General features: G+C 44.6%; 1 protein-coding gene across 5 annotated transcripts in view; it reads right to left on the reverse strand.

Moving 5' to 3' along the window:
• Nucleotides 1-15,780, reverse strand: part of LOC119393439 (sodium-coupled monocarboxylate transporter 1) — a 37,882-nt gene extending 22,102 nt beyond the window's left edge. Inside the window, exons 1-8 of one of the 5 annotated variants that reach the window (XM_037660461.2) lie at nucleotides 15,710-15,780; nucleotides 9,291-9,586; nucleotides 8,309-8,500; nucleotides 5,505-5,573; nucleotides 5,388-5,439; nucleotides 3,968-4,035; nucleotides 2,224-2,304; nucleotides 1,742-1,815 (exon numbers count right to left, since the gene is read on the reverse strand). In XM_037660461.2, coding sequence (XP_037516389.1) covers nucleotides 1,742-1,815; nucleotides 2,224-2,304; nucleotides 3,968-4,035; nucleotides 5,388-5,439; nucleotides 5,505-5,573; nucleotides 8,309-8,500; nucleotides 9,291-9,437 — 683 coding nt within the window. In that variant the 5' untranslated portion in view covers nucleotides 9,438-9,586; nucleotides 15,710-15,780. Of the gene's footprint in view, nucleotides 1-1,741; nucleotides 1,816-2,223; nucleotides 2,305-3,967; nucleotides 4,036-5,387; nucleotides 5,440-5,504; nucleotides 5,574-8,308; nucleotides 8,501-9,290; nucleotides 9,587-15,543; nucleotides 15,610-15,709 lie in introns of those variants that run through there. The other 4 variants (XM_037660457.2, XM_049416252.1, XM_037660462.2 and 1 more) reach the window with 4 other exon arrangements.
• Nucleotides 15,781-22,141: the final 6,361 nt, after the last annotated feature.

The following is a 22,141-nucleotide window of genomic DNA, read 5'->3' on the forward strand; positions in this document are numbered from 1 at the left end:
ACAAGCGCGAGTTCAGATAAAAGCGGGCTATCATGTCTGCGTGGACGCTGCCATGTTGGTTCGCCATCACAATTATCGGCAGTTACCAATACAAAAATTAAATGATTATGACACGCAAGCGAATCGTGATTAGCGTATCAGGTACTGCTGTGACGTAGCATGTTCCAAACAAACGCTGTTGTCTTGGCCTTCTCCAACTATATAGCAATGACAAACGGAGCTATGTTTTGCTGTGCAAGCATGCGGTTTGCTTACCCCTCGCATCTTCCACCCTGCAGGAACCAGCTTGTGAGATAGAGCATACGTATATGGGATCGTAGACAGCAAGTAAGCTACAGATAGCAGCAAAAGGGAGAGTTGGGCTGGTTGGTTCGGTTTCAATTTTGGAACTGCGCAATAGATGAAAGACACAGAAAAAGCGCTTGTTTTGTTAAGGCTTGTGTGTCTTTCGTCTTCTGCGCTGTTCCAAACTGAGCTATTGTTAGTATAGTTCGATACAACTTCAGATGTCTGCGGCATTTCCTCCTCAAAGGCGGATTCGCACAAGCCTGCACCAATGGGCGTGCACTCCAGACTGACGTCATGAGCCGGACGGCCGGTGAGCCCGCCTTCGGAGGACTTTACCGAGTGCGTGAGCGGGACTATTCTTTAAGTCGCGGAGGCGATCGGCTCCAGCGCTTCGGTCCTCTGGGCGGAACCAGTCCGGACTTCTTAAGTTCTGTCCGACTATAGATGGACTTACCCCAAATCACAAGAACTAAGTCTCAAAACGTATAAGACATGTTTGCACCCTGCACGTCTAATGAAATTGATATAGAGCAAAGCTATCGTTAAGCGGTATTATATCTGATGCGTTGAATTGTCTTTATTTTCACGCAGCGCATGTCACGAAACGTGCAATTGTATGGAAAGAATATACAATGCGCCGTCAACCTTGTGATCAGGCAATGTTTCTTTTCGCACTCGGCTGTTCGCTGTTCTTAAAATGGCGGTTATGTCATTTGGAAGCTACGGCAGCTGTGCAGAAAAGACATAGTAGAAAGATATTTATTACGAAACAAGCAGCGGAATGAACAGTGGCAGACGTAACATTAAGAGAGCCTAAGTCGGTAGCAGTGATTATATGCCAACCTTCATTCTAGTTTATGTTACATTAAGCAAAGGTTCTAAGATGAAGGCCGTGAAATATCTAGAATAGATAACCATCAGAGTAAGGAGATTGGTGCTAATGGCAATAGAAACACTGTCCACAGCAGCAGATTTGCGAAAGAGATTCCATAAAAGATTGGCATTTGGGCCGTGTTATTTTTTTTTGTTTCATTTTGCCATATGCTTTTTGCTTTGCTTGTCCATTTTGGATTGTGAGTAACACGCTTGCTTTCTTTCTTTGTTTTTTTTTTGCTGCCGAACCTATAAAATTGAAGTATTCTATGTGATATAAACCTTTAACCTCTCCACAGCAAGCCAGTTAGAACACAACAGAGATAAGCAAGAACAGAAGGCTGACGCATACAGATGCATCTTAATATCTCTGGGACAGGTCTTTACTCTGCATTACACCTCTGCCCAGAAAGGTTATGATGTATGGACTAAGCAGTCGGGCTATTATTAGACGTAGTTTCCGAGAGTCCTAATCAGCCTTCCAGTTGCCATAACCGCTTTCCACGAGTGTTTTCACATTTCGAACTTACGAGCTGTAATTGTGATATTTTTCTACAGTATAATGCGTGTTCGTACGTACTCAAAAAACTCTAGTAGCCCCTCTTTGTTGACTGCGTCGAAAACTTCACTGGGCTCACCGATAGTCATGAAGCCCTGCAACAATACAAACGACAGAAGAATAACGATGCATTATAAACAGTGAGCCCCTCTTAGCGTTTAGAAAGTCAAAAAGCAAACAGCTTCTTTTCACTTTGCTAATCACAGCTCTTCAACCAACACCAAATACAAGTAGCGAGACTATATTATTAGTTAACATGTCGCAGAGGTTAATTAAGCCGGCGCCTTTACCGAAACCGATCTCTGAGGTTAACCGAGGGGAACTAAGACGTGGAAACTTGTACTGGCATATTTAGGTCGAATTACGAGGCAGTAATGTTTAAAGTATTTCCAAGTAAAACTGAAAGGGCCAGGAGCTCAATTTTCTTTATATTCTTTGACAGTAGACCACCGAAACCTTTATATAACAACACTATGCAAAAAAGAAAAAAAAAACGGGAATACCTGAATGAGGACGATCAGCAGACCGAAAATCATCAACAGCATCTGCACGACGTCCGTCCAAACGACAGCTTTGATGCCTCCCTGCGAATCGGCGTTTTTTAGCAAGTTTCAGAGGTTTATCTATCATTTAGTCAAGGGCGCGCACCCCCCGTACATTGGGGAAAAAAGAGCACCACCAACATTTATCACCAGCTATATTTACGAACAGCGCCAACAGTAAGTATATGCAGCGCTTAAAACAAGTCTTACATGCATTTCATATTGACTTCACCATAGTGTGGGTTTCTAGTCAAACGAAGCTTGTACAATATATTGCGGTGAAGGGAAGCGAGGATTTACGCTGGCTTAGCTGCGCCTCCTGAACATTAAAGTGGCAACTGACATCAAGCTACAAGTGCAGCAGTGCCTTGAAGATCTTGCACAGCATACCTTTAATTTCTGATACTCTAGACTAGGCTTCTTTTTCCAGTATTATATACTATAACTTCGCATGCGAAGAACCTTCCTTCAATATGAAGTATTCTCATTTGTGTCTTCAATGCCTGCTAAAACACGTTTGTCCTTAGGGAACCCTCATGAGACACTTAGTCTTTGAAGCACCTCAAGGACATTATGGAATGGATGAATAGCTTCCCATGGTGGCGCAGCAAGGGCCTGTAGAGACGTTCGATAATCCGCGAGGGCAAACGTGTTATAGCGAAAGCTGATAGTCTCTATCGCTCATAAGAGCGTAAAACACGAAGAACCAGGAACCGAGCTGACGAAGTATTTAATTGTGAAAAGTGGCTTGCGTTGGTCAGCTGCCTGCGCTACTATAGCTGGTATATCTTACATTGTGATTGGGTCGTACCTGCTCTTATGAACAGTTCTAGTGGAAGAACGTTTTCTGCGAATACAAGGTTAAGAACACAATTAAAAGATTTTTGTTCATAGGTCTTTGACCCAATTGGCTACATTGGATACTCTTATGCACAGCTTGATAGCTTTTCGGGAACTGTGTTAATAGATACTGATACGTGTAAGACCTTTTTTTGATAACTGACAAGCGCACAGACGGTGCCTAGGGACGTTTACGGTAACATGTCTGCTGCCTTGGTGCCACTAGACTGGCGCAGAAACAGTTCCACGTTAACTGTAAGCCGCCGTTAACACTGAAAAACTATGCGCCGCACACCGAATGCAAAAGTGGAATTGTTTTCAACGCCTTGGCGTCATACTTTTCTTATTCGCTGATAGCAACTTTTAGAATAGGGTACGCAAAGATAGCGTTCGTTGAGTACATGAACTATTTTCGTCACTTAACCGTGGCTATGCTAGAGCATAGCGTATGATGCATGCGCATTGGTGATAAACGCTAACTCAAAGCTTTCCGTACACTACACTCTAAGAAATTTGGTGAGTATTTCTGTCATACAGCAATAATCAGTAATCTACTTCGCTTACTTTCCTTGCGCTATCACCGCGGACCCGGCACTTCCCGGTCACGAACGGCGAGCGCGCTATCAGCGTGACACAGCATTCTTGATGGCGAGAGCCGGGTTTTCAACAAAGGAAACGCGAGCAAGCCAGATGACAATTATTATTGTGTGGCAGAAATACTCCTCAAATACTCGACTTTTTCTTAGAGTGTATTCTAAAGCTCTCTAGTGTCTCGAGCGAGCGCTGCGACCGAGCGCCGCATCTTTATGAAAATGGCCATTAAGAGATGAAGCGTGATGACTGCTCAGCCTGTGGGAATACTCACCACTGCCGTGTAGAAGGCGCAAACGCTTCCGTTGACCAGGATGGAAAGCCACACTGGAAGACCTGTCACTGCATCGAACAGTTTTCATAGACAGGATAGTCAGTGCGTTTGTAACACGGCGGTTCCCTATCAATGAGTATTTGCAGCAAAGTGATACCCCCAGCTCTGCAGCGAAGCTTTCTTTTCCGCTTCGCCCTACTTTTGCGTTTTGTGCTCCGCCATCGCGAGAGCAGGTATAATATTTAGATCATGTGTTCGTAATGTTGCCTTTATTTAATTGAGTCACATGGTCGTTACGGTCTCCGTGATAGGCTCAAAAAGCCTATAGAATGTGCTTCCTACACTGCTCGACTCTGAACAGTGTTGTCTGCGTCGCGCACTGGAGCACCAGTAACGCTGTGACCAAGAGTGGCGCAACCTACTTTAGTTGTGCGATGGTCCCTTTGAGAGTTTGCTAAAGTTTTGGGAGTTAGCTATACCATTAGCGACACGGCGGGAGGCATTTTCGTGATTATGTTAAGCTTGCGTTAACAAAGAAAGAGAAAAAAAATCACAGACGATTACGATACTGCCTAATGCAAATTATGAAGCGCAGCTGTTAAGGTGTCTTGATTTTACGATAAGTTGAGGCAAATTCTTCTGCATCGGTGGCGCGGACTTCTGGATTCTGGCATCTTCGGCGTTGAGCCTCTACTCAGGCAGCTAGTCTAGCAGCAACGGCAGACGACGCACTTCCACCAGTTGCGTAGCACATTGCTCAGAAAGAATTGACTGAAACTATTTCGTATATAGGTACACGGCTTACATTAGGACGAGAATGAGGTGAGTAGCGTGACTAGCGCGGACAATTTCGTGCAGCCCATTACACATCAGCCGCTGCAGAGGAAGCGTAGCGCGACTGCCTCGCTACCCGCGGAAGGCAGCGCGTGGGCGCGTTCCACACCAGCCGATGCACGACGGCGAGCTAGGGTGCCTTGATGCGCGTTTTGCGCACACATCGAGACAAACTACAACGCGCACTACTGAGGCACTGCGGGTGGTGGCGGTGGTGGTAGTGGTTTGAAGAGGAAAAGGCGCCTAATTTCTGCAGCCCGGTCGGGAGCACGGCGCAGCGCCTGGTACTGCGGGTGGCCGCCGCGGAACCTGTTGTCTCACCACTGTCGTTCCCTCCTCCTCGCGCTCTCTTTGCTATCGCCGTCTTTCATTCTCCGCCGCGCGCCCTCCGCGTTCGCTCTCTTTCGTCCTCGTTCGCTCTAACGGTTACGCCGCTCAACGCAGAAACGAAAGATTCCCTCCCTTTCGTTAGTATGCGCGAATACTTTTGTCGGCTTGAGAAAAGCCGACAAAAGTTCAGCTGTTCATCCAAAAACCCATGAACTGCGCTCACAGCCAATTGGCTATCACAGAAAAAGGAACTCACCCGAACCAAGTGCGAGTGACGGGCCGTAAAGCACTACTCCCATGAAGAAGCACTGCAAATGACAAATGAGCATTAGAGATTTCATGAAATCTTGTCGATTGTTTAACCATACATTACCATTTCTATCACAGTCAAAGCGGAGATTATCTTCCTTATCAGTGGAGAATTGAACCGGTTCTCCAGATACTGCAAGGAAAAAAAGGCAAGGACTGATGAATATTACGCAGACAATATTCGCCATATAAGCGCAAGAAATCTGCACATTAACAAAGGACGAAACTGCTGCGTTGATTTCACAACAAGGAGGAAAATTTATTAGTTGAAACGCAGAGAGGTTCTTCAGTGCTAATAGACTGTCTTCAATGAAATTTGAACGTGTCATCTCGGCCATATGAAACTTATTTGAAAGCATTGTTTCAAAAGGGTACTTTGGTCTCACGCTTAGACTTAATAATGTTGTTAATTACTTACGCATACTGGAACCCTATGGCAGGGATATAGCAGGAGTTGACACAGTAAATTAGCAAGAACCAGATAACCACAAGGAAATAATTTCAACCCGTCAACATCGGTAAGGGAACACGAGCAAACAAGAGAGAGAAAATTACAAAAAAAATCACAGCATATCCACGAGGTGAATGATGGTGAGATGGGCGAAGCTCTGGAGGTTATGGGTGATACCGTTAATCCTCCGAGAAGATCGCCCGATAAAATCATGCAAACACGTGAGGTACGGTGAAGATCTCGTTCCTGATGCCAGAAACCGCGATGAGGTTATTATCGAACCAATGTCGATCACACATGTCGCAACTGTGGCCAAACAAATGAGCGAGAAATTCCCGCTCGAACCGCGCGTCGGCTCCTTGAATGTGAGACCGCTCGGCGCCGCTTGGTCGCCGCTTCCCGCGCACGAGCACCATCAAGGTCTGCCAGGCGCCGCGCTCGCTTCGCCGCCGCTTCTCGGGCTCGCCTTTCGGGGTCCGCTGCGCGGAGTGCATGTTGCTCCGCGGCGTCATTGGCGCGCACCGTCGCGGGATCCGCCAGGCGCCGCGCTCGCTTCGCCCACCAACGATCCGACACGTACGGTGACGATCCAGGAGACTGAGAGAGGCACTCATTTCCCGCGCACCCAGGCACAGCCCGCGCAGCAGCGAATCGGAGAGTAGCGGCACTTCCACCGCCATCTAGTGGCGATTCACACAAGCGCACTATTGCACACATTTCTATTGGACGAACGTCATCTAGGAAATGAGACGAGAAATGGTGATGGCGACACAGATTGTGTACAGCGCCATCTAGAATATCGTCACTCAACTGCAGTTTGTATGTACTTCTATGAGACAGCGCCATCTATTATACTATTCGGGAGGTACTGCCGGTTACACCTGACGCCTGACGCGTGACAAGGTTAGACTAAGAGGAGCTTCGCCCCTAAAAAAGCGCAGCTTGCACTAAGCCGCAAGCCTGGGTCACAGCAGAGCCGGTGGGCACCCAGCTGGTCCTGGCTTCTTGGCTATAGCTTTTATAAGTTTAGCTAAATGTTGCTAGGTCACTTGATACGTGCATCCACACACGGCTGCACGGAGTGTTCCCGTGATCTCTCTCGTAAACCAAGTTTTCACCACTAGCTTATCAAACGGTTTAGATTGGATTTCGATTAGCCATCACGTAGCAGCACCGAGTCAACACGATTCCAGTAGCTGAAATAGCTTAATTATCTGGACTAATATAATTAGCGTAATTAGACCTATTAGCATATTTAGATAAGTCTCGAGTAACTTGCATTTTCAAGTCCTGCCTGGGCTTAACTGGCAAATTAGCTAATTGGCAATAGTTCGGTTTAGTCTGAGTTAGCACTAATTAATATGAATTAGAACGAGCTCATTAATTTTTTCCGACCACGACCTTACTAGCCACACCAGGAATTCAAATCAGGTTATTTAGGGCAAATTAGGCTATGTCTTAACTCGCTTAAATATACATAGCTAATAAGTTGTTACCATGCTCAACTAGGTTTAATTAGACTTGCTTATAATTACCATGACTTAACTAGGCTCATCTAAGCTTAACCTGGCTTGACGTGGCAGAGGCTAGCTGGGCATGATGATGATAGTTTTCTTCCTACGCCACACGGACAAGCCTCGCCCATGACAGCTCTGCTGTAAAACAAATCGCATGTTCTCCAAATAATCTATTACGGTACTAAAAGCGCGCTTTATGGCAGGGAGCGGTCACTGCGGGATCAGGCATTCCAGAGTTTTATTACATAAAAAAGAAAATCGCATGTAAATGTGTTAGTGAATGCAAAATAAAAGAGCAAGGCAACATAGAGAGACAGATAACAACTTCTAATTATATTCCCGGAGATGTTAGCCTAGTTCATCGCCTCGCTTGTTACTCCAGCTGTCGGGTGATGACTATGATATATACAATGATCACACATGCACATAAATATTACGTACAGTCACAACCAGGCATATATACACAAGTGTCATTCATAAAGTTTCGTTAAGGCGAGTAGACCTCCGAATACCCTACAGCGCTTTTATGTTGCGCATCACGCAAACGCTGCTTTGCCACGGGCACAGAACGTGCCGCATCTCCAAGTTCAAGCGGCGCCTCAAATGAAGCGCAGCCGTCAGATTCTTTCGTTCTGCGTCGTAACGCGAACAGTCACACAAGACGTGTTTTAAATGATCCCGAGTGTTACGTTTGGTATTCAAAGCATGGGGACTGTGAATACAATTTTTCTTACTAAGGACGAAACCAAAGAGGACGGCTGCATGCGTAATTGGGGCTCCTTCACAATATATGTACTTTTAGTTTCCTGCTATTACGCGGAGCCCGTAAGATGCGAATATGAACGCAAAAAACATCGCCAGCTTATCTCTAGAGCAATTGCGTTCGAGGAGGCATCCTACCTGGTTCACACTGATCATGTCCATGTTGTAGAAAACGGGTACAAACACGTGGGCTGCCAGAAGGCTAGCTATGACGACACCCACGAAGACGACCATATACTGGGAGCCATAAAGAAAATTCTCTGCAGGTACACCCAAGATGGCAATCGCTGACATGTTGCTGGCTGTCATGGACATTGTAACCGGAAACATCTGCGTAAGCAAATATCTAAAATTAGTCTTTTTTTTTGTCAAGTCCGAACAATGCAGCCGTTACAAAGCGACCGTTTAACAAATATCAAACTGTGCCTATTAACTTCATAAAAGCTTGCAGGGTCCCTTACGCATTCCCATATGATGACTCGAAGCTGAAAGCCACTTTTCTTTTCTTTTTATTCGCTGTTGATTGTTTCAATTTCCCCGCCCCGGAAAGCTTTCTGCACCTAGCGTGGTTTTGCACTGTCTCCGAGATCGGAGGCATTTCAAGCTTTCTACGCATCACGTGCCTCCTGGATGGGCCCACCTATTACCAAACGACGATGTCACGAGCTGACGTCATAATGTGACGACACGTGATGTGAGGCCGTAGTGACGTCATGATTACGGCACAAAATTATTGACATGTGACGCCATGATGACGTAACATGTCACCTGATCAAGAAAAACAATGTAAATTCTTTCTTATTTAAGCTAAAACGCTATATTACAAAGATATTAAACGCCGAAATATAACTGTCATACGTATGTCATAGTATAACTGCCATATAACTGCCTTAGTCTCCACAAGTTCAGAAAAAAATAACTATGATGTCGCCATATAGTATCTATATGTCTCCATTATGGTTTGCGTCATACGTCCTTGCACGATGCTAAGAATCCTGTGTCTGCATGATTGGTGTATTTTTCTTGAGAAATAATTGCGAAAGAAGCGATGACCGTGGCAGCTGGCTGTCGTGAAGTACCTATTACCCAGTTCTGTCACATTATTTTCTTTTTTCCTTACCTGTAGCTGCCTACTTCCCCCGAAGAAGTCCTTTTTATTGGTGCTGCGGCGGTCCTTCCAGGCAAAGTACACGCCTATTAACGACGAAACGCCCAGCACGGCCACAAGCACGCAGTAGTCGGCAGGGTGGAAATACCGGGTGGCCATGACGGAAACTCAATGCGCTGTCGAAGCACAGAAGCGCCGATCACAACTGCCGCATTCTGCATGCGCTGCTGTCTAACCGCGTTGACAGGTTGTTCTTCCCTTTCCGTCCTCCCATCCGGTGGTCCGAAGTCACAGCACAGCAGCCGTTTCTATGGAGAACGAAAACAAGTGACAGCAAAGTTTCTGACTGTTTCAATATTCGATAACGAAAGCCGCGCTTCGAAAGTTAGCCTACATATCTCGAACAGCTCACTTTACTAAAATTGGCAACGCCTACTTTTTAACAACGAAGCTGCTTAAGCTAGCCGCTGTCTGTGCGGTCTATCAGATAACTATCATCATCACCGAAATTGGGCAAATCCCACTACTAACCACTGGTCCACTAAAAAATTAAGAAGGCAACAATTAGCCCAGTAAATGGCTATCATCCGGTGTATGTGCCACAGAAATTGGCGAAATCCCATTACTCACCACTGGTTTACTAAGAGAGAGAGAGAGAGAGAGAGAGAAACTGAGAGAAATAATGGGAATAAAGATATAAAAAAGATAGATGGAGAGAAAGAGAAAGAAAGAGAACACAGAAAGAGAGAAAGTAGCAGAGAGAGAAAGAGAAAGAAAAAAAAACATGGCTGATCCCTCCGTCATAGGAATCGGTATAACACGAAAGTGAAACGTGTCTTCACAGAAGTAGTGCTTATTGTGTAGTGATATATGAGACCTTGTACAATGTCTATTCGTGTTTGGCAGCTATAGCACCGTTTGACGTGGATGCACCCATGTTGACAGCATGTCTCTATCGCGACGACTAACGCACATGATTATGATTAAACCGTTGTGGTAGCTGACGCTGTGAACATATATTTGGACACAGCGAATCGTGAATCCCGCGTAAGGACGATATCAACAATCTCATAATCAACACTGGTACCCGGTATGCACTTCTTCAAAGCGTCGTCAATTAAGGAGAGAAACGGCACGGTGTGCGCTTTCTAGTAATGGGTAGCCGAAACCTGTGCTCATGCATACATAACACACACTGCGCTTCAGCAACACGGGAGGTAGAGGTTCGTAGCCTCAGCCGCAAACGCGTGCGTCCCGCTGGTTCCTGTCTCGCAGGCGCTGCTCTCGCTCCACCAACGCACGACATTCGCCCGTCGAAATCTCGTCCTTTCTGCAACGCGTATTGCAGCAGTTTTGTTAGCCTGTGCTCTCGCAATTGAAGCAGTCGGCGGCGGGGAAATCCTGTTGGTGCACGTGCAAGCTGCACTACTCCGATGAGCCGACGCACGCTAACACGAAGCGAAAGGCAAAGAAAGACCTTAACCAACGTAACTGCGTCAAGGGTGCCTCGGCGACGCCAGCGCGGCCAGTCTACCTCTCTGGTATCGAGACGCTGTAACCATGACCTCCGATATCGCGTGCAATCTCGGAGTAAGCGCTAGTAAGTGTCGATCGTGAAGCATTACTTCTTTTCACATCTTACAGACGGCGGCACCACCCCGCTCCGCCCGCCGCGAAAGAGAATGTGTGAAAGATATAAGGCGCAGAGATAAAGCAGAGATAAAGAAAGGGTCGTTCTACGACAGGTGCGCGCGCTCGGTTCTGGAGTTTGGACATGCGTGTCGTGATTAACCTAGCTAAAGCCTAGCAACAGCCTAGAAGCAACTAGATTAGACTTCATAATCGCCCAGTTTAGCTGTTTAGTGCAAGCTTCGCTAATTTGTTTTCTACGCTAATAGCGTGCTACATATTTCCATCCAGTTTTAAAAGTCCTTGAGAAAAGATTATGCAGCGTTTCACTTTTTTTTTTTCGGTCAAAACTGAGGCCGTGAAGCGGGCACGGCGTCGTGGGATTTCCGACCAAGGCGACTACATTTAGTTGGACGTGATATAAATACACCTGTGTGATTGGAATATGGTTCACGTTAAGGAAACTCCGTTGGTGAAAATAAAGACGTAGTCCACCGCTACAGCGTGCCTCATAATCATATTCGAATTTCGCCACTTTCTCGTTAGCAGAGGTTCCGTTTGACGTTAGAAAAAGCGGCCGCTTTTCGTACGTGCCCGGCACGCTCAATTTCGGTGTTGCGACTGAAATTCAGTAAGGCGTATAGCAAAGTACCTGCAATTTTCCGCATTTCTAGAACATGCGTATGCCATAAATTCTCACGCCCTGCAGGTTTCATGTATGAGAAAACTGTCCTCAAGTTAATATTTCAAGGATTAATGAAAGAGTTTTTGTTGATTTGTATTAATTTCATAAAATTTATATTGAAATATCTGCATTGCTATTTTGTGGAACGCCTCAGAAAACGACAACGCAGCGCTGTCTGCCAACTGATTTACTTTGAATGAAGCTATGCTTATGTATGGACTGGGGTCAAGAGAACGTGAAATTTCTAGGTTAGAATGATTGCAAGACGAAAAGCGGAACACGAGGAACATGAAGACAACACTAGGATAAAGCATATGATTAATAACCGCCAGGTACGTGACGCCAGTTTACGCGACAATCCTTGCCAACCTTTTCTTAGCTTTGAAGGATAAGATAGAAACCCTTGAGCACATCTCATTTTTCTTCCTTATACATAGAGCAAGATTCTTCTAGCTGCTTTTTTTGATTAAGACGGCTGGCCAGATGAGCTTCTTCAAGATGTGACATGAAACAACTCATCGTGCAGTTCGCAGCTACATGGTTGCTTGCCACAACCAGCTATTCATAATGTATCTGGCACGTAACTCGACCGTGAAGCGTTACGTGTGCTGCACTTTAATTAGGTAGTCAAAGTATGCTAGCCACCTTACGTCGACAGACTGGCGTTCGTTCAATTGATTTCATGCTTTATCATATGTATTAGCCGTTGACGAATAGAGAGAAAGGTTGAAGTTTGAAAGGAGTCACTACAAAGCACGAAAATTGTTTTCTAGTAGCTCTGCAAAATTTTCATTCTCTTTTAGCTTCACCATTGATTCGCGGAAAGTAATTTACTCAGTGTCGCCGTAATTGGCACCTCCGCGCAACAAAAATACTATCGAATTTAATCGACTAGATATAATTCTTACGCGGTGAAGTTACGGAGCGTAATGAGAGACCGGCGTTGAGCGCGACTTCACAGCCGTTGTGCACGCCGGCGCGTAACGCGTTACCCGGTAATTCGTGCTTTCCTAATTGCAGCGAGGCGATACCGGTTGTTTCAAGGTCAAATTACACAAGTTGCGATGGTGCACCTTGTAACTTGTTACAGCAACCGGTGATTGTGCAATAGGGAGCCCAACTATTTATGGGTAGATTGTAAGAGTTGGCATTGACACAAGCCAATAACTTCGTTTTCGGTAAACATTTCGTACATCAAGGAAAACCATGCTAATTTTTTTCCTTACGCATATTATTTCATTTGTATATTATGTTAGAGGCTGGCGATGATAATACAGGAGGTAACCATCGGCCACTTTCTCGTTTATTTTATATTTTGAACTTACAGACTTCATCTTGCATATCTTCAACAGGCAGAATCTTCAATACCGGAGCATTTCCTTTCAGTGCCCTCCGCTCAACTCTAAACAGTACCCTACGAGCTTGGTAGTTTTGTCTGTTGTGTACCCGGATCAGTTTGTCGCAAGTTATGTAGTGTTTGTGTCCGTACACTATAGTTATACTGTTGAGAATTCTCAGGCTGCCATTACATGAAAGACACGAAACATTCATAAGCGATATATATACATTGCGCAGCTGCAGAGGAAGGTCCGTGCAGTTGAAACTACGGCATTACACTACCCTTGTCTTAGAAAAATATGGAAGCAACATTGTGCCTTGAACCTCCATATCTTTTCTGCATACTCAACCACCGCCATGCCAGACAGATTGATGAAACCAGCTGTTCAGCATAATCGTGCGTAACAGCACGTCGAGCGCTTCCTTCCCTTATCATATCGTATAATAGTTAGCAATCATCCTTTGCTTATTGCGATGAGTATCGATGGGGAAGATGTCACCCCTTTCAGCTCTTAAAAACATTTGCTTATGGCTTTCCTTTAACCCTCCCCCCCCCCCCCCCCAACACACACACGCACTCACGCACGCACGCACGCCTTGGGATGACCATCAATGCTGAAACTTAGCATACATGGGTTATCTATCTGCAGCGGTCTAGAGGAGATTGGCCACTCCTACTAACACTTCGTTGCTAGACTTCGCTGATGCTATCACGCTACCCACCGCAACCTATGACAATCAACAAAAGTAGCTGCTTTCTCCATCACAAACACCTTAGCTCCTTCAAGCACTCCCTTGCCAATGCTCGTTTCGTCCGAACTGATCGCTTTATTGAAAAGGTAACTCACGCTTCACTGGCGAGCTGAGCGGTTAGGCGGCGACGTACTCGTATGCTCCTCGGCTGTTTCGACAGTTATTAGACCGTCTAACCAGTCCAACTGCTCTCTCGTGTTATTCGCATGCTTTGCTTTACTGAGATTCTTTGGCCTTTACGAAGATAGATTAAGCTGTCATCTTCCGAGCCTTGCCGGTTCGATACCTCTACTCTACTCTTAATATTTTTCTGCTCGGCTCTATCGTATTGGTATTGCCACCTCGTGTTTTCTCCCCGTCTTCCTTTAACATCATTCATATTCTTTATTATTGGCCTCGAGGCCCACCACTGGAAACGCCGGCGCCACCGTCGGCGTGACGTACTTGGCAGGATCACGTGGTCTCCGCGGCCGCGTCGGCTGCTTGTGGCGCACTGCCGCGTGCTTTGAAAACGAGTTTCAAGTTCCACACGCACTGCGGTCTGTTCAAATTCGGAAGTTTTCTCTCATTTTCTACTCAATTGAAACCATTTTAATAGAGTGGCTGCCTCCGAAGGCGACGAACATGGTGCTCTACCGCTCGGTGCCGCAGCGCCGCGCTTACGCGAAGGAGCCCAGTGTCAGCCTGCACTGGTAACCGCGGGACAAGAAACAGCGTGAAGCACGGGTTGTAAAGCTAAGAACCGGCAAGTAGCCATCCGCTACGAGTCTTGTGTGCAACAAGCACTTCCGCGACGAAGACTTTTGTTACTGCGTCGGGCCTGCGATGTTCGGTGAGTAGCAGACAGCGCGCACTGAGACGATGGCTCGCGCGCGCTTCCCGCCGACAAATGATGCTTATCTGCCACAGGATGGTAAAAGCGCTACATTTTACCACGTGCGATGCCATCTCAGAACCCTCCAATGCGACCTCTTGATCGTCGGCCCCGTGCTCAGCGTCCACAAAATCGGCTGCAGATGCGCAAGTCATTGTTTAGATATGTTGAATTAAAAAACGCACAGGGTCCCTTATGCATTCGTTAAAGATGACTAGAAGGCGAAAGCCATCTTCTTCTTGTCAGTCGATGTACTGATTCTCCCGCGTTACTGTATTTTCTTTCTTTTCCTAGGCGTCGCATGCTACTACATGCTCGGTCTCGTAGACTGGTTCTCCTTCCACCAGCAATCTCGAAGTGGTGAAGCTTTGGTCTATGAATTTGTTGATCACAGAGAGCGGCAAGTTCACTGGAATGCAAACGGAACGATAATAAGGAGCATTAAAAAAAGGCGTCGCATTTGCTCACGTTTTGTGTGAGCACCAAACGAAACGAATGCGCTGAATAAAGAAACAGAAGCAGCGGCATTTGCCCGCTGAGAAGACCGATCAATACGCAGTGCGAGACAACTTGTCAAATGACATTGAAACGTACCCGAATTTAGACCGAAAAAGAAAAAAAAAAGCACTGAATCGTCGGGACGGCAGATCACAAAGTTGTCATGCGCACCGAAGCCGCAGTTGTAAGGAAATTGTTTTTGAACTGCTCTGATAGCGTCCGCGCAACAGTAGTTGTTTGTTTACTCACAAATTCTCATGTTTTGCGGCCTAAAGTTCACAGCGCGGTGTCAAAACGCGCTCGTAGCAAAAGCGAAACCAACAGTACGAACATACATGCAGACGCTCATACATGTAGAGGCACCGTCAGTCGTCGCGAACCCGTGCGATCGCTGGCTTGAGGCTTCTTTCTGTTATGCTCCGTTTGGTTATATAGGCAGTCTACTCTAACGAGATATTTCACATAGTTTGCACTCAGTGAGTGACTACCTTTCACGTAAGAAGCCGGTTCAGGGGTCTCCAACGCGGTGACAGCGTGAAGCGGGTGCTCGGTTTTCTGTGAAGAGACAGCGACTGTAGACTATCTTGTGCTTTCAGTTCGTCGAAAATGACTATCTTGACAGTAAAGAACACAGTTCATTTCGAAAGTACTTACAGAAATGCCCTGGAGGGCTCCCGCGAGGTGTTTTTGTAGAGCGCCGACAGCAAAACCTATGGGGAGCGCGCCGGCGGCATCCTGCCTAGCGCGCAATTGAGGCGCGTCCGATAGAGGGCGACTCCGTAACTCCTCGAGGCCAATATCCTTCTCATCGCGAGCTTTTTGTATGTAGTGAGAGCGAGAGAAACACTACACACGTACTATGCATACGACGCCTAAACGAAGTCATCACTCTCCGACTACAGACGCGTCCTAGGCGAAAGAACGCGGCGCTGCTGGAATAAAATGTTTCATAGCTGTCTGCTGGCTCCCTTTCTTCGACATTTCCGAGCCATCTGTCATCCGTCGCGCTTGTCTCAATGAAATGAAACAAAGAAACTTAAAAAGAGAATCGTTTGAGAATCTCGCTATAAACGCGTTTTGGTTGCGAATTTCCAAGTTGGCGTTCTCTCTCAGTTAAAGTGTTGTGTAACGTAAGCTTTCCTAATAAAAATGGCGGAGCTTCCACCAAGTCGCGGAACAGTTTAACAGTTTCGCTGTTAAAAAGTTCTGTATAGCAACTGTCAATGGCCAAATTGTAACAATGAGTGGAATTCTTAAACAGTATGGCCTGTAGGCAGCTTTATATATATATATATATATATATATATATATATATATATATATATATATATATATATATATATATATATATATATATATATATATATATATATATGTGTGTGTGTGTGTGTGTGTGTGTGTGTGTGTGTGTGTGTGTGTGTGTGCTAGCAGTCTTAAGTAATACGAGCGCATTAAATTGAGATAGTGTATTACTCTTGGTATGCAAATTGAAGCGTCATGATCGAACAAGCTAAAGTACAGATATATCTACACTACAAAAGAGTCAACGAGAGTCGCCGTGTGGGCTTGTTGGTTGATCGTTATAAGCACCTTGTTGAAGCTCGCACGAAGAAACAATGCAAGGTAGTTAGCTGTCCTCGTTGATACATTTGTACTTAGTGTGAAAACCGGTACAGAAAAGGACGAACACGAGGGCTCGTGTTTGTCACTTTTCTTTGCACAGTTTATTCCAAGTGCAGATGTTTATACTGCGTGTCATACGTCGCTACAACGCCGTGAAAGCTACGCGCGCTTGGCCATCAATGCGTGCATCTTCCGCACGTCTCGTGTTCGTCCATGGTGGTTGCGAATGCTCGCGCGAGCCTGCGGACGTGATGCGCCGCTACGGGCCGCAAATGAAAAAAAAAAAATAACGGAAATGTAAAAGAAATGCAACGAAAAGTAACTCATTAAAAACAAAATAATAACAGCAGTCCACTACGGTTTCTAGTTTTCAAGCTGCTAAACAGTTTCAATTATTACTCAGGCGAAACAAAAAGAAATAACTGCTAAAAACACAGAAGTATTTCTTGATGCTAATGCGGTTATTGCAACCAGCAGCACTGTATCCTACAGAATGGTGCTCGCTGTGCATGAAACTTAGTTATAAGCCCATCCGACAATAAGGATTGTAGACCAGACTGAAATATGCAGCAGAAAGCCTCACTCACACAGTAAGTCCAGCCTCGAAGCAGCACAGCAAAAACACGGCGAAAATACCACGCGTAATCCGTGGTGCGATGCGGCGGAGTGACGCCAACAGGATCACTGAGCACGACGATTCTATGAGCATCGAATAAGCGAACGTGATGGCTCGCTGAATCGGTGTAATGCACGCTGCTCCGGCGTTGGGCAATTAAATATCGGCAAGGACGAAACTTTGTTGACAGAACGTGCTCTTACGATTAGCGATTCGTCCAATTGGCGAACTTTCCGCAATGATGCCAACAACCCTCTCCCTCGCGACAGATCGACCCACCGGTCGCTGATAGAGAAACCGTGTAAGTGTAAATCATATATCGAGGATATCCCATGAGGTACTCCACAAGCGAAAATAGATAGCGAGTAAAGAGGCGCCGTAATTCTTAATAAGGTAGCAAATCAATTTGGGGCGGACCCGATTTGTGCTTTAGATCCGGCTGTTAGCGATCGTAATATATCATTCGTCGAATGAAAGCTTGCTGAATTAACAATTCTGCCGAGCTTATAGAGAAAAAAACAAACGGTCGCCCTCTTCGAAGTCAAAGGTCGCAAAGAGCAAATGAGAATGCCAAGCGTGTCGACTTTCACACACTCGCTGTGGACTTCTATGCGTGGCATCAGATTTCGTCGTATCAAGTCTCCTCAATAATAAAAGCCCACAGGGCCCCTTATGGATCTACTTGCTTGCTTGCTTGTTCCTTGCATTTGGCTCACACCCACACCGGGGGATTGGCCAAGAAGCCGGCGGTTACAGTGAATTGGAACATTGGGTTAACCAAGAAATTCAGGGAAATGGAAAGGTGGCATTTTTCAAGTAGAATAAGGTGATTTTCGTGACACGAGAAAAGGAAATAACGAAATAAATAAGATTTTGTTTTCGGGGAAAGGGGATGGGAAACAATAAATTGATAAACAAAGGATTAGCAAGGTAATCTCATCGTGTCAATCAGGAATTCGCAGAGGGCCCCGCAGACGTTCCTTTTACTGAATTCCAATGAAGCAGCCCCAAAGGAGAGGATATTTAGAGTACTTAGTGATATTCCTAATTTTTTAAATAAAATTTCAAAGCATTTTTTCCTTTGGTTTTTAAAACGGTGGCATCTTAGTAGATAATGGTCGATATTTTCGGGTTCGTTACAGTTGGGACACAAAGGGGATGGGACCAGACCAGACCTGTTTAAGTAGAAATTAAGCGGTGGAATACGACATCTTAATTTAGTTATGGATACTTCCAATTTACGCGTGGGACACCATTTATTATCCCACGGAAATTGCAAGTGTGAATATTCTGAATTCGGTATTTTAATCTTTTCTGAATCTTCAATAAGAGAAAATTTTCTGAACCTCGCCGCTGTGACATAAGCTGTAGGAGGCATAACTGACAAAACTGGGCCTTCAAGGGATACTCTCGCCAGTGAGTCAGCCATCTCGTTTACAAATATTCCACGATGACCTGGAACCCATATGAGCCTCACTAGGCGAATGTTTATGGGGATTAATGACCTGAATGTGTTTAGAATAACTGACTCCGAAGTTGTAGTGAGGGACGAACACACAGATAATGAATCGGTCACTATAACAGCTGTCGAATGATTTGCGGGAAGTTTTTGAAGGGCTAAAATAACTGCCATTAACTCCGCTTCAAATATAGGAGTATAATCTGGAAGGCGTAAAGAATATGACCAGGATAATGATTGGGAGAAGATACCCACACCTGCTCTCTTATCATTCATGGATGCATCTGTTGCAATTACATTATTAATTCCTAATTGTAAGAGGTGATCTTCGAATACGCCAATTAAGTACTTAGAGGGCAAGAGTTTCGCATTTACTGGGAATATGTCGTCGAATTCTATTTTTACATTGGATATTGATTTATCTAATGGAATGATTTCGGAGATATTAACATTTAGGGGTTCCAGCAGTGTTTGAACAAACAAAATCTGAGGTTTATGAAGACGGGACCAGTGCTCATTGAAAAAAGCATTCGATTCAGCCAAAAATACGAATTGCAACCGTCTTGGAGTAGCTTCATATAATTTTAAATATGTTTTAACTGTCAAAATACGGAATCTGCAAGCAAGAGTGGGTACCCGAGCTTCTTGATACAACACGCTATTAGCTGTAAATTTAGGAACACCAAGACAACTCCGAAGAGCTTGGCGCTCTAAGAGAACCAAAGGATTAATCTTGTATGCTGGCCCACCAGAAAAAAGCACGCAACCAAATTCAAGAATCGGGCGAACGTACATACGGTAAATCATGATCAGAGTATCTCTGCGTAGCCCGGAACGGAGCCGACCAAGTTTAGTTATCATTCCGACAGCGCGTGTAGCCTTAGCTTTAACATGTTCAATGTGGCTACGCCAGCTCAGTTTTTCATCATATATTACTCCCAAATATTTAATACAGTCCACTTGGGGAATTCTTTCTTGCCGATAGTGAAGAGAAATATTAACAGGCATATGTAAAGGAAAAACAATTATGGCACTTTTGGTAACATTTAGTTGCATTCGAATATCTTCAAACCAGGAGTCTAATGTTGCTAAATATGATTGCAACGTTGAATGGAGTAAATGTATGTCATAATCAGATGCGAAAAACGCAATGTCATCTGCGTATACATACACTTGTACCTTATCACACAGTGGAATCGAACTTAACAAGATATTAAATAAAACAGGTGAAAGAACAGAGCCCTGGGGAACACCTCTCGTTTGACTATACTTAGACGTAGAAACGCCTCGTTGGGAGAAATAAAATTTTCTATCTTTTAAAAATTCGTGCAGCCAATTTGTAATATATTGCGGAAAATTTAATTCGTTGAGGGCATTAAGGAGAATGATATGTTCAACGCTATCATATGCCTTGGCTAAATCTAGGGTTACTAAAGCCGATAATTGTCTTCTGTGCCGGGCAAGTTTTATACGAGCCTCTAAATCGACATGTGCACACCATATCGAGCAACCGGGTCGAAATCCAATCTGGCATGCGCTCAGTATTGCATTATCTGTGATAAACTTCATAATTCTTATGTATAAAATTCTTTCTATTAATTTAACGACATGGGACGTTAGAGCGATTGGCCTAACGTTGTCTATCTGCATTCCCGCTCCCTGTTTTTTAAGAAGGGGAACAATTTTTGCAAGCCTCCAGTCAGGAGGAATCCAGCCATTTCTAAGGGAGTGGTTGACGACGTTAAGAAGATCGTCTGGAGATATATCAAATAATATCTTTAACATTTCTGACGTAACTCCATCTGGGCCTGGAGCTGAATTAGGGAGAAGGCGAATGACACGCGCAAGTTCTTCCATATTTACTTCGCTAAAATCGTTCACACAAGAATGCTTTACAAACTTTAGTTGTAACTGTGATGTAAATCGCTTTTCAAGGCCCGATGCAATTTCGGTTAATAAATCTGCCAATTCCTTAGGTGAAAGAATAACCGAGTCAATGTTTACGGGCGCTGCAATAGCCTTACGACTACGAAGAAATCTAAACAGAGCTTTTTTATTACCACTCTTGGATAGAAAATTATATCGTTTTTCGTCATATTCATCTTTCGCTAATGATACTGTTCTTTTGAACATAGCTTTAGCGTACAAATAATTTCGCCAATTAGTAGGACTTTGGTTTATAAGAAGTTTCTTCCAGGCCGCTTTTCGGCGTCTATAATCTCTTGCACAATCCGAATTCCACCATGCACACACGGAATTTCCTTTTGCTGACGATATAGTGAACTGTGATTTTGTTATGGTACGTTTTAAAACTGAGCAAAGACTCATAGCTTTAACATTTCTCTCCATACTGGACAATGATGACAAAGTTGACTGTAAATTCTTTTTAAATTTGGAGTAGTTTACAAAATTTTGCGCCTGGTAGTCTACCGATAATACTGGGATCTTGACTTCAAATACAAGTGGACGGTGATCACTACTTGTAGCAGCATCAAGCACAGTCCAAGACGAGATTAAAACGTTTGAGCTAGCGAATGTTAAATCTAGGACGGATCTCGAGGTACATCGAACAAAAGTGGCAACTTTGGAATTTAGACACATAAAGTGGTTTGAGTTAGTCCAGTCAAATAACCGTTTTCCCGATGTGTCTGTGCGGAAACCCCACGACACATGATGGGAGTTGAAGTCTCCCGCAAACAGAATGTTCTTTTTGCAGAAGCTCAGAGTGACATCAAGGGCGCTTTCATCATGTATCCCAGTCGGAAAATAGTTATTAACTATGGATAGTCCTAAGATGATGCGAAGGCGAAAGCCCTCTTCTTTTTCTTCTCAGTCGATGTATTTATTGGTCCTGCCCCGCCACCCTCTGAAAGCTTTCTGCGCCTAACGTGTAAGCGCGTTTCTATTATGTTACTCTAGGACCCGCAGGGATACAGTGGTTACGTTACTCCGCTGCGGACCCGCAGGTTGCGGGATCGATCCCGGCCACGACGGTCGCATTTTGGACGAAGGCGAAAATGCTAGATGCCCGTGTACTACGCTTAGGTGCACGTCAAAATACCCCAGGTGGTCGAAATTTCCGGAGCCCTCCACTACGGCGCGCCTCATAATCATATTACGGCGTGTAAAACCTAAGGAATTTATCATTAATAATAATAATAATAATAATAATAATAATAATAATAATAATAATAATAATAATAATAATAATAATAATAATAATAATAATAATAATAATAATAATAATAACAATAATAATAATAATCTATTCTCAATATTCTTAATATTATTCACAGAATACAAAGTCTCTATAATGTTAATTTTCTTGATCTTGACGTTTTTCATAGTCCACAATCATTGTTTTTATCCGAGCTTCGCACTGTTTTGA

The sequence above is a fragment of the Rhipicephalus sanguineus genome, chromosome 5 (genome assembly GCF_013339695.2).
Source record: "Rhipicephalus sanguineus isolate Rsan-2018 chromosome 5, BIME_Rsan_1.4, whole genome shotgun sequence".
NCBI classification, from domain to species: Eukaryota; Metazoa; Arthropoda; class Arachnida; order Ixodida; family Ixodidae; genus Rhipicephalus; species Rhipicephalus sanguineus.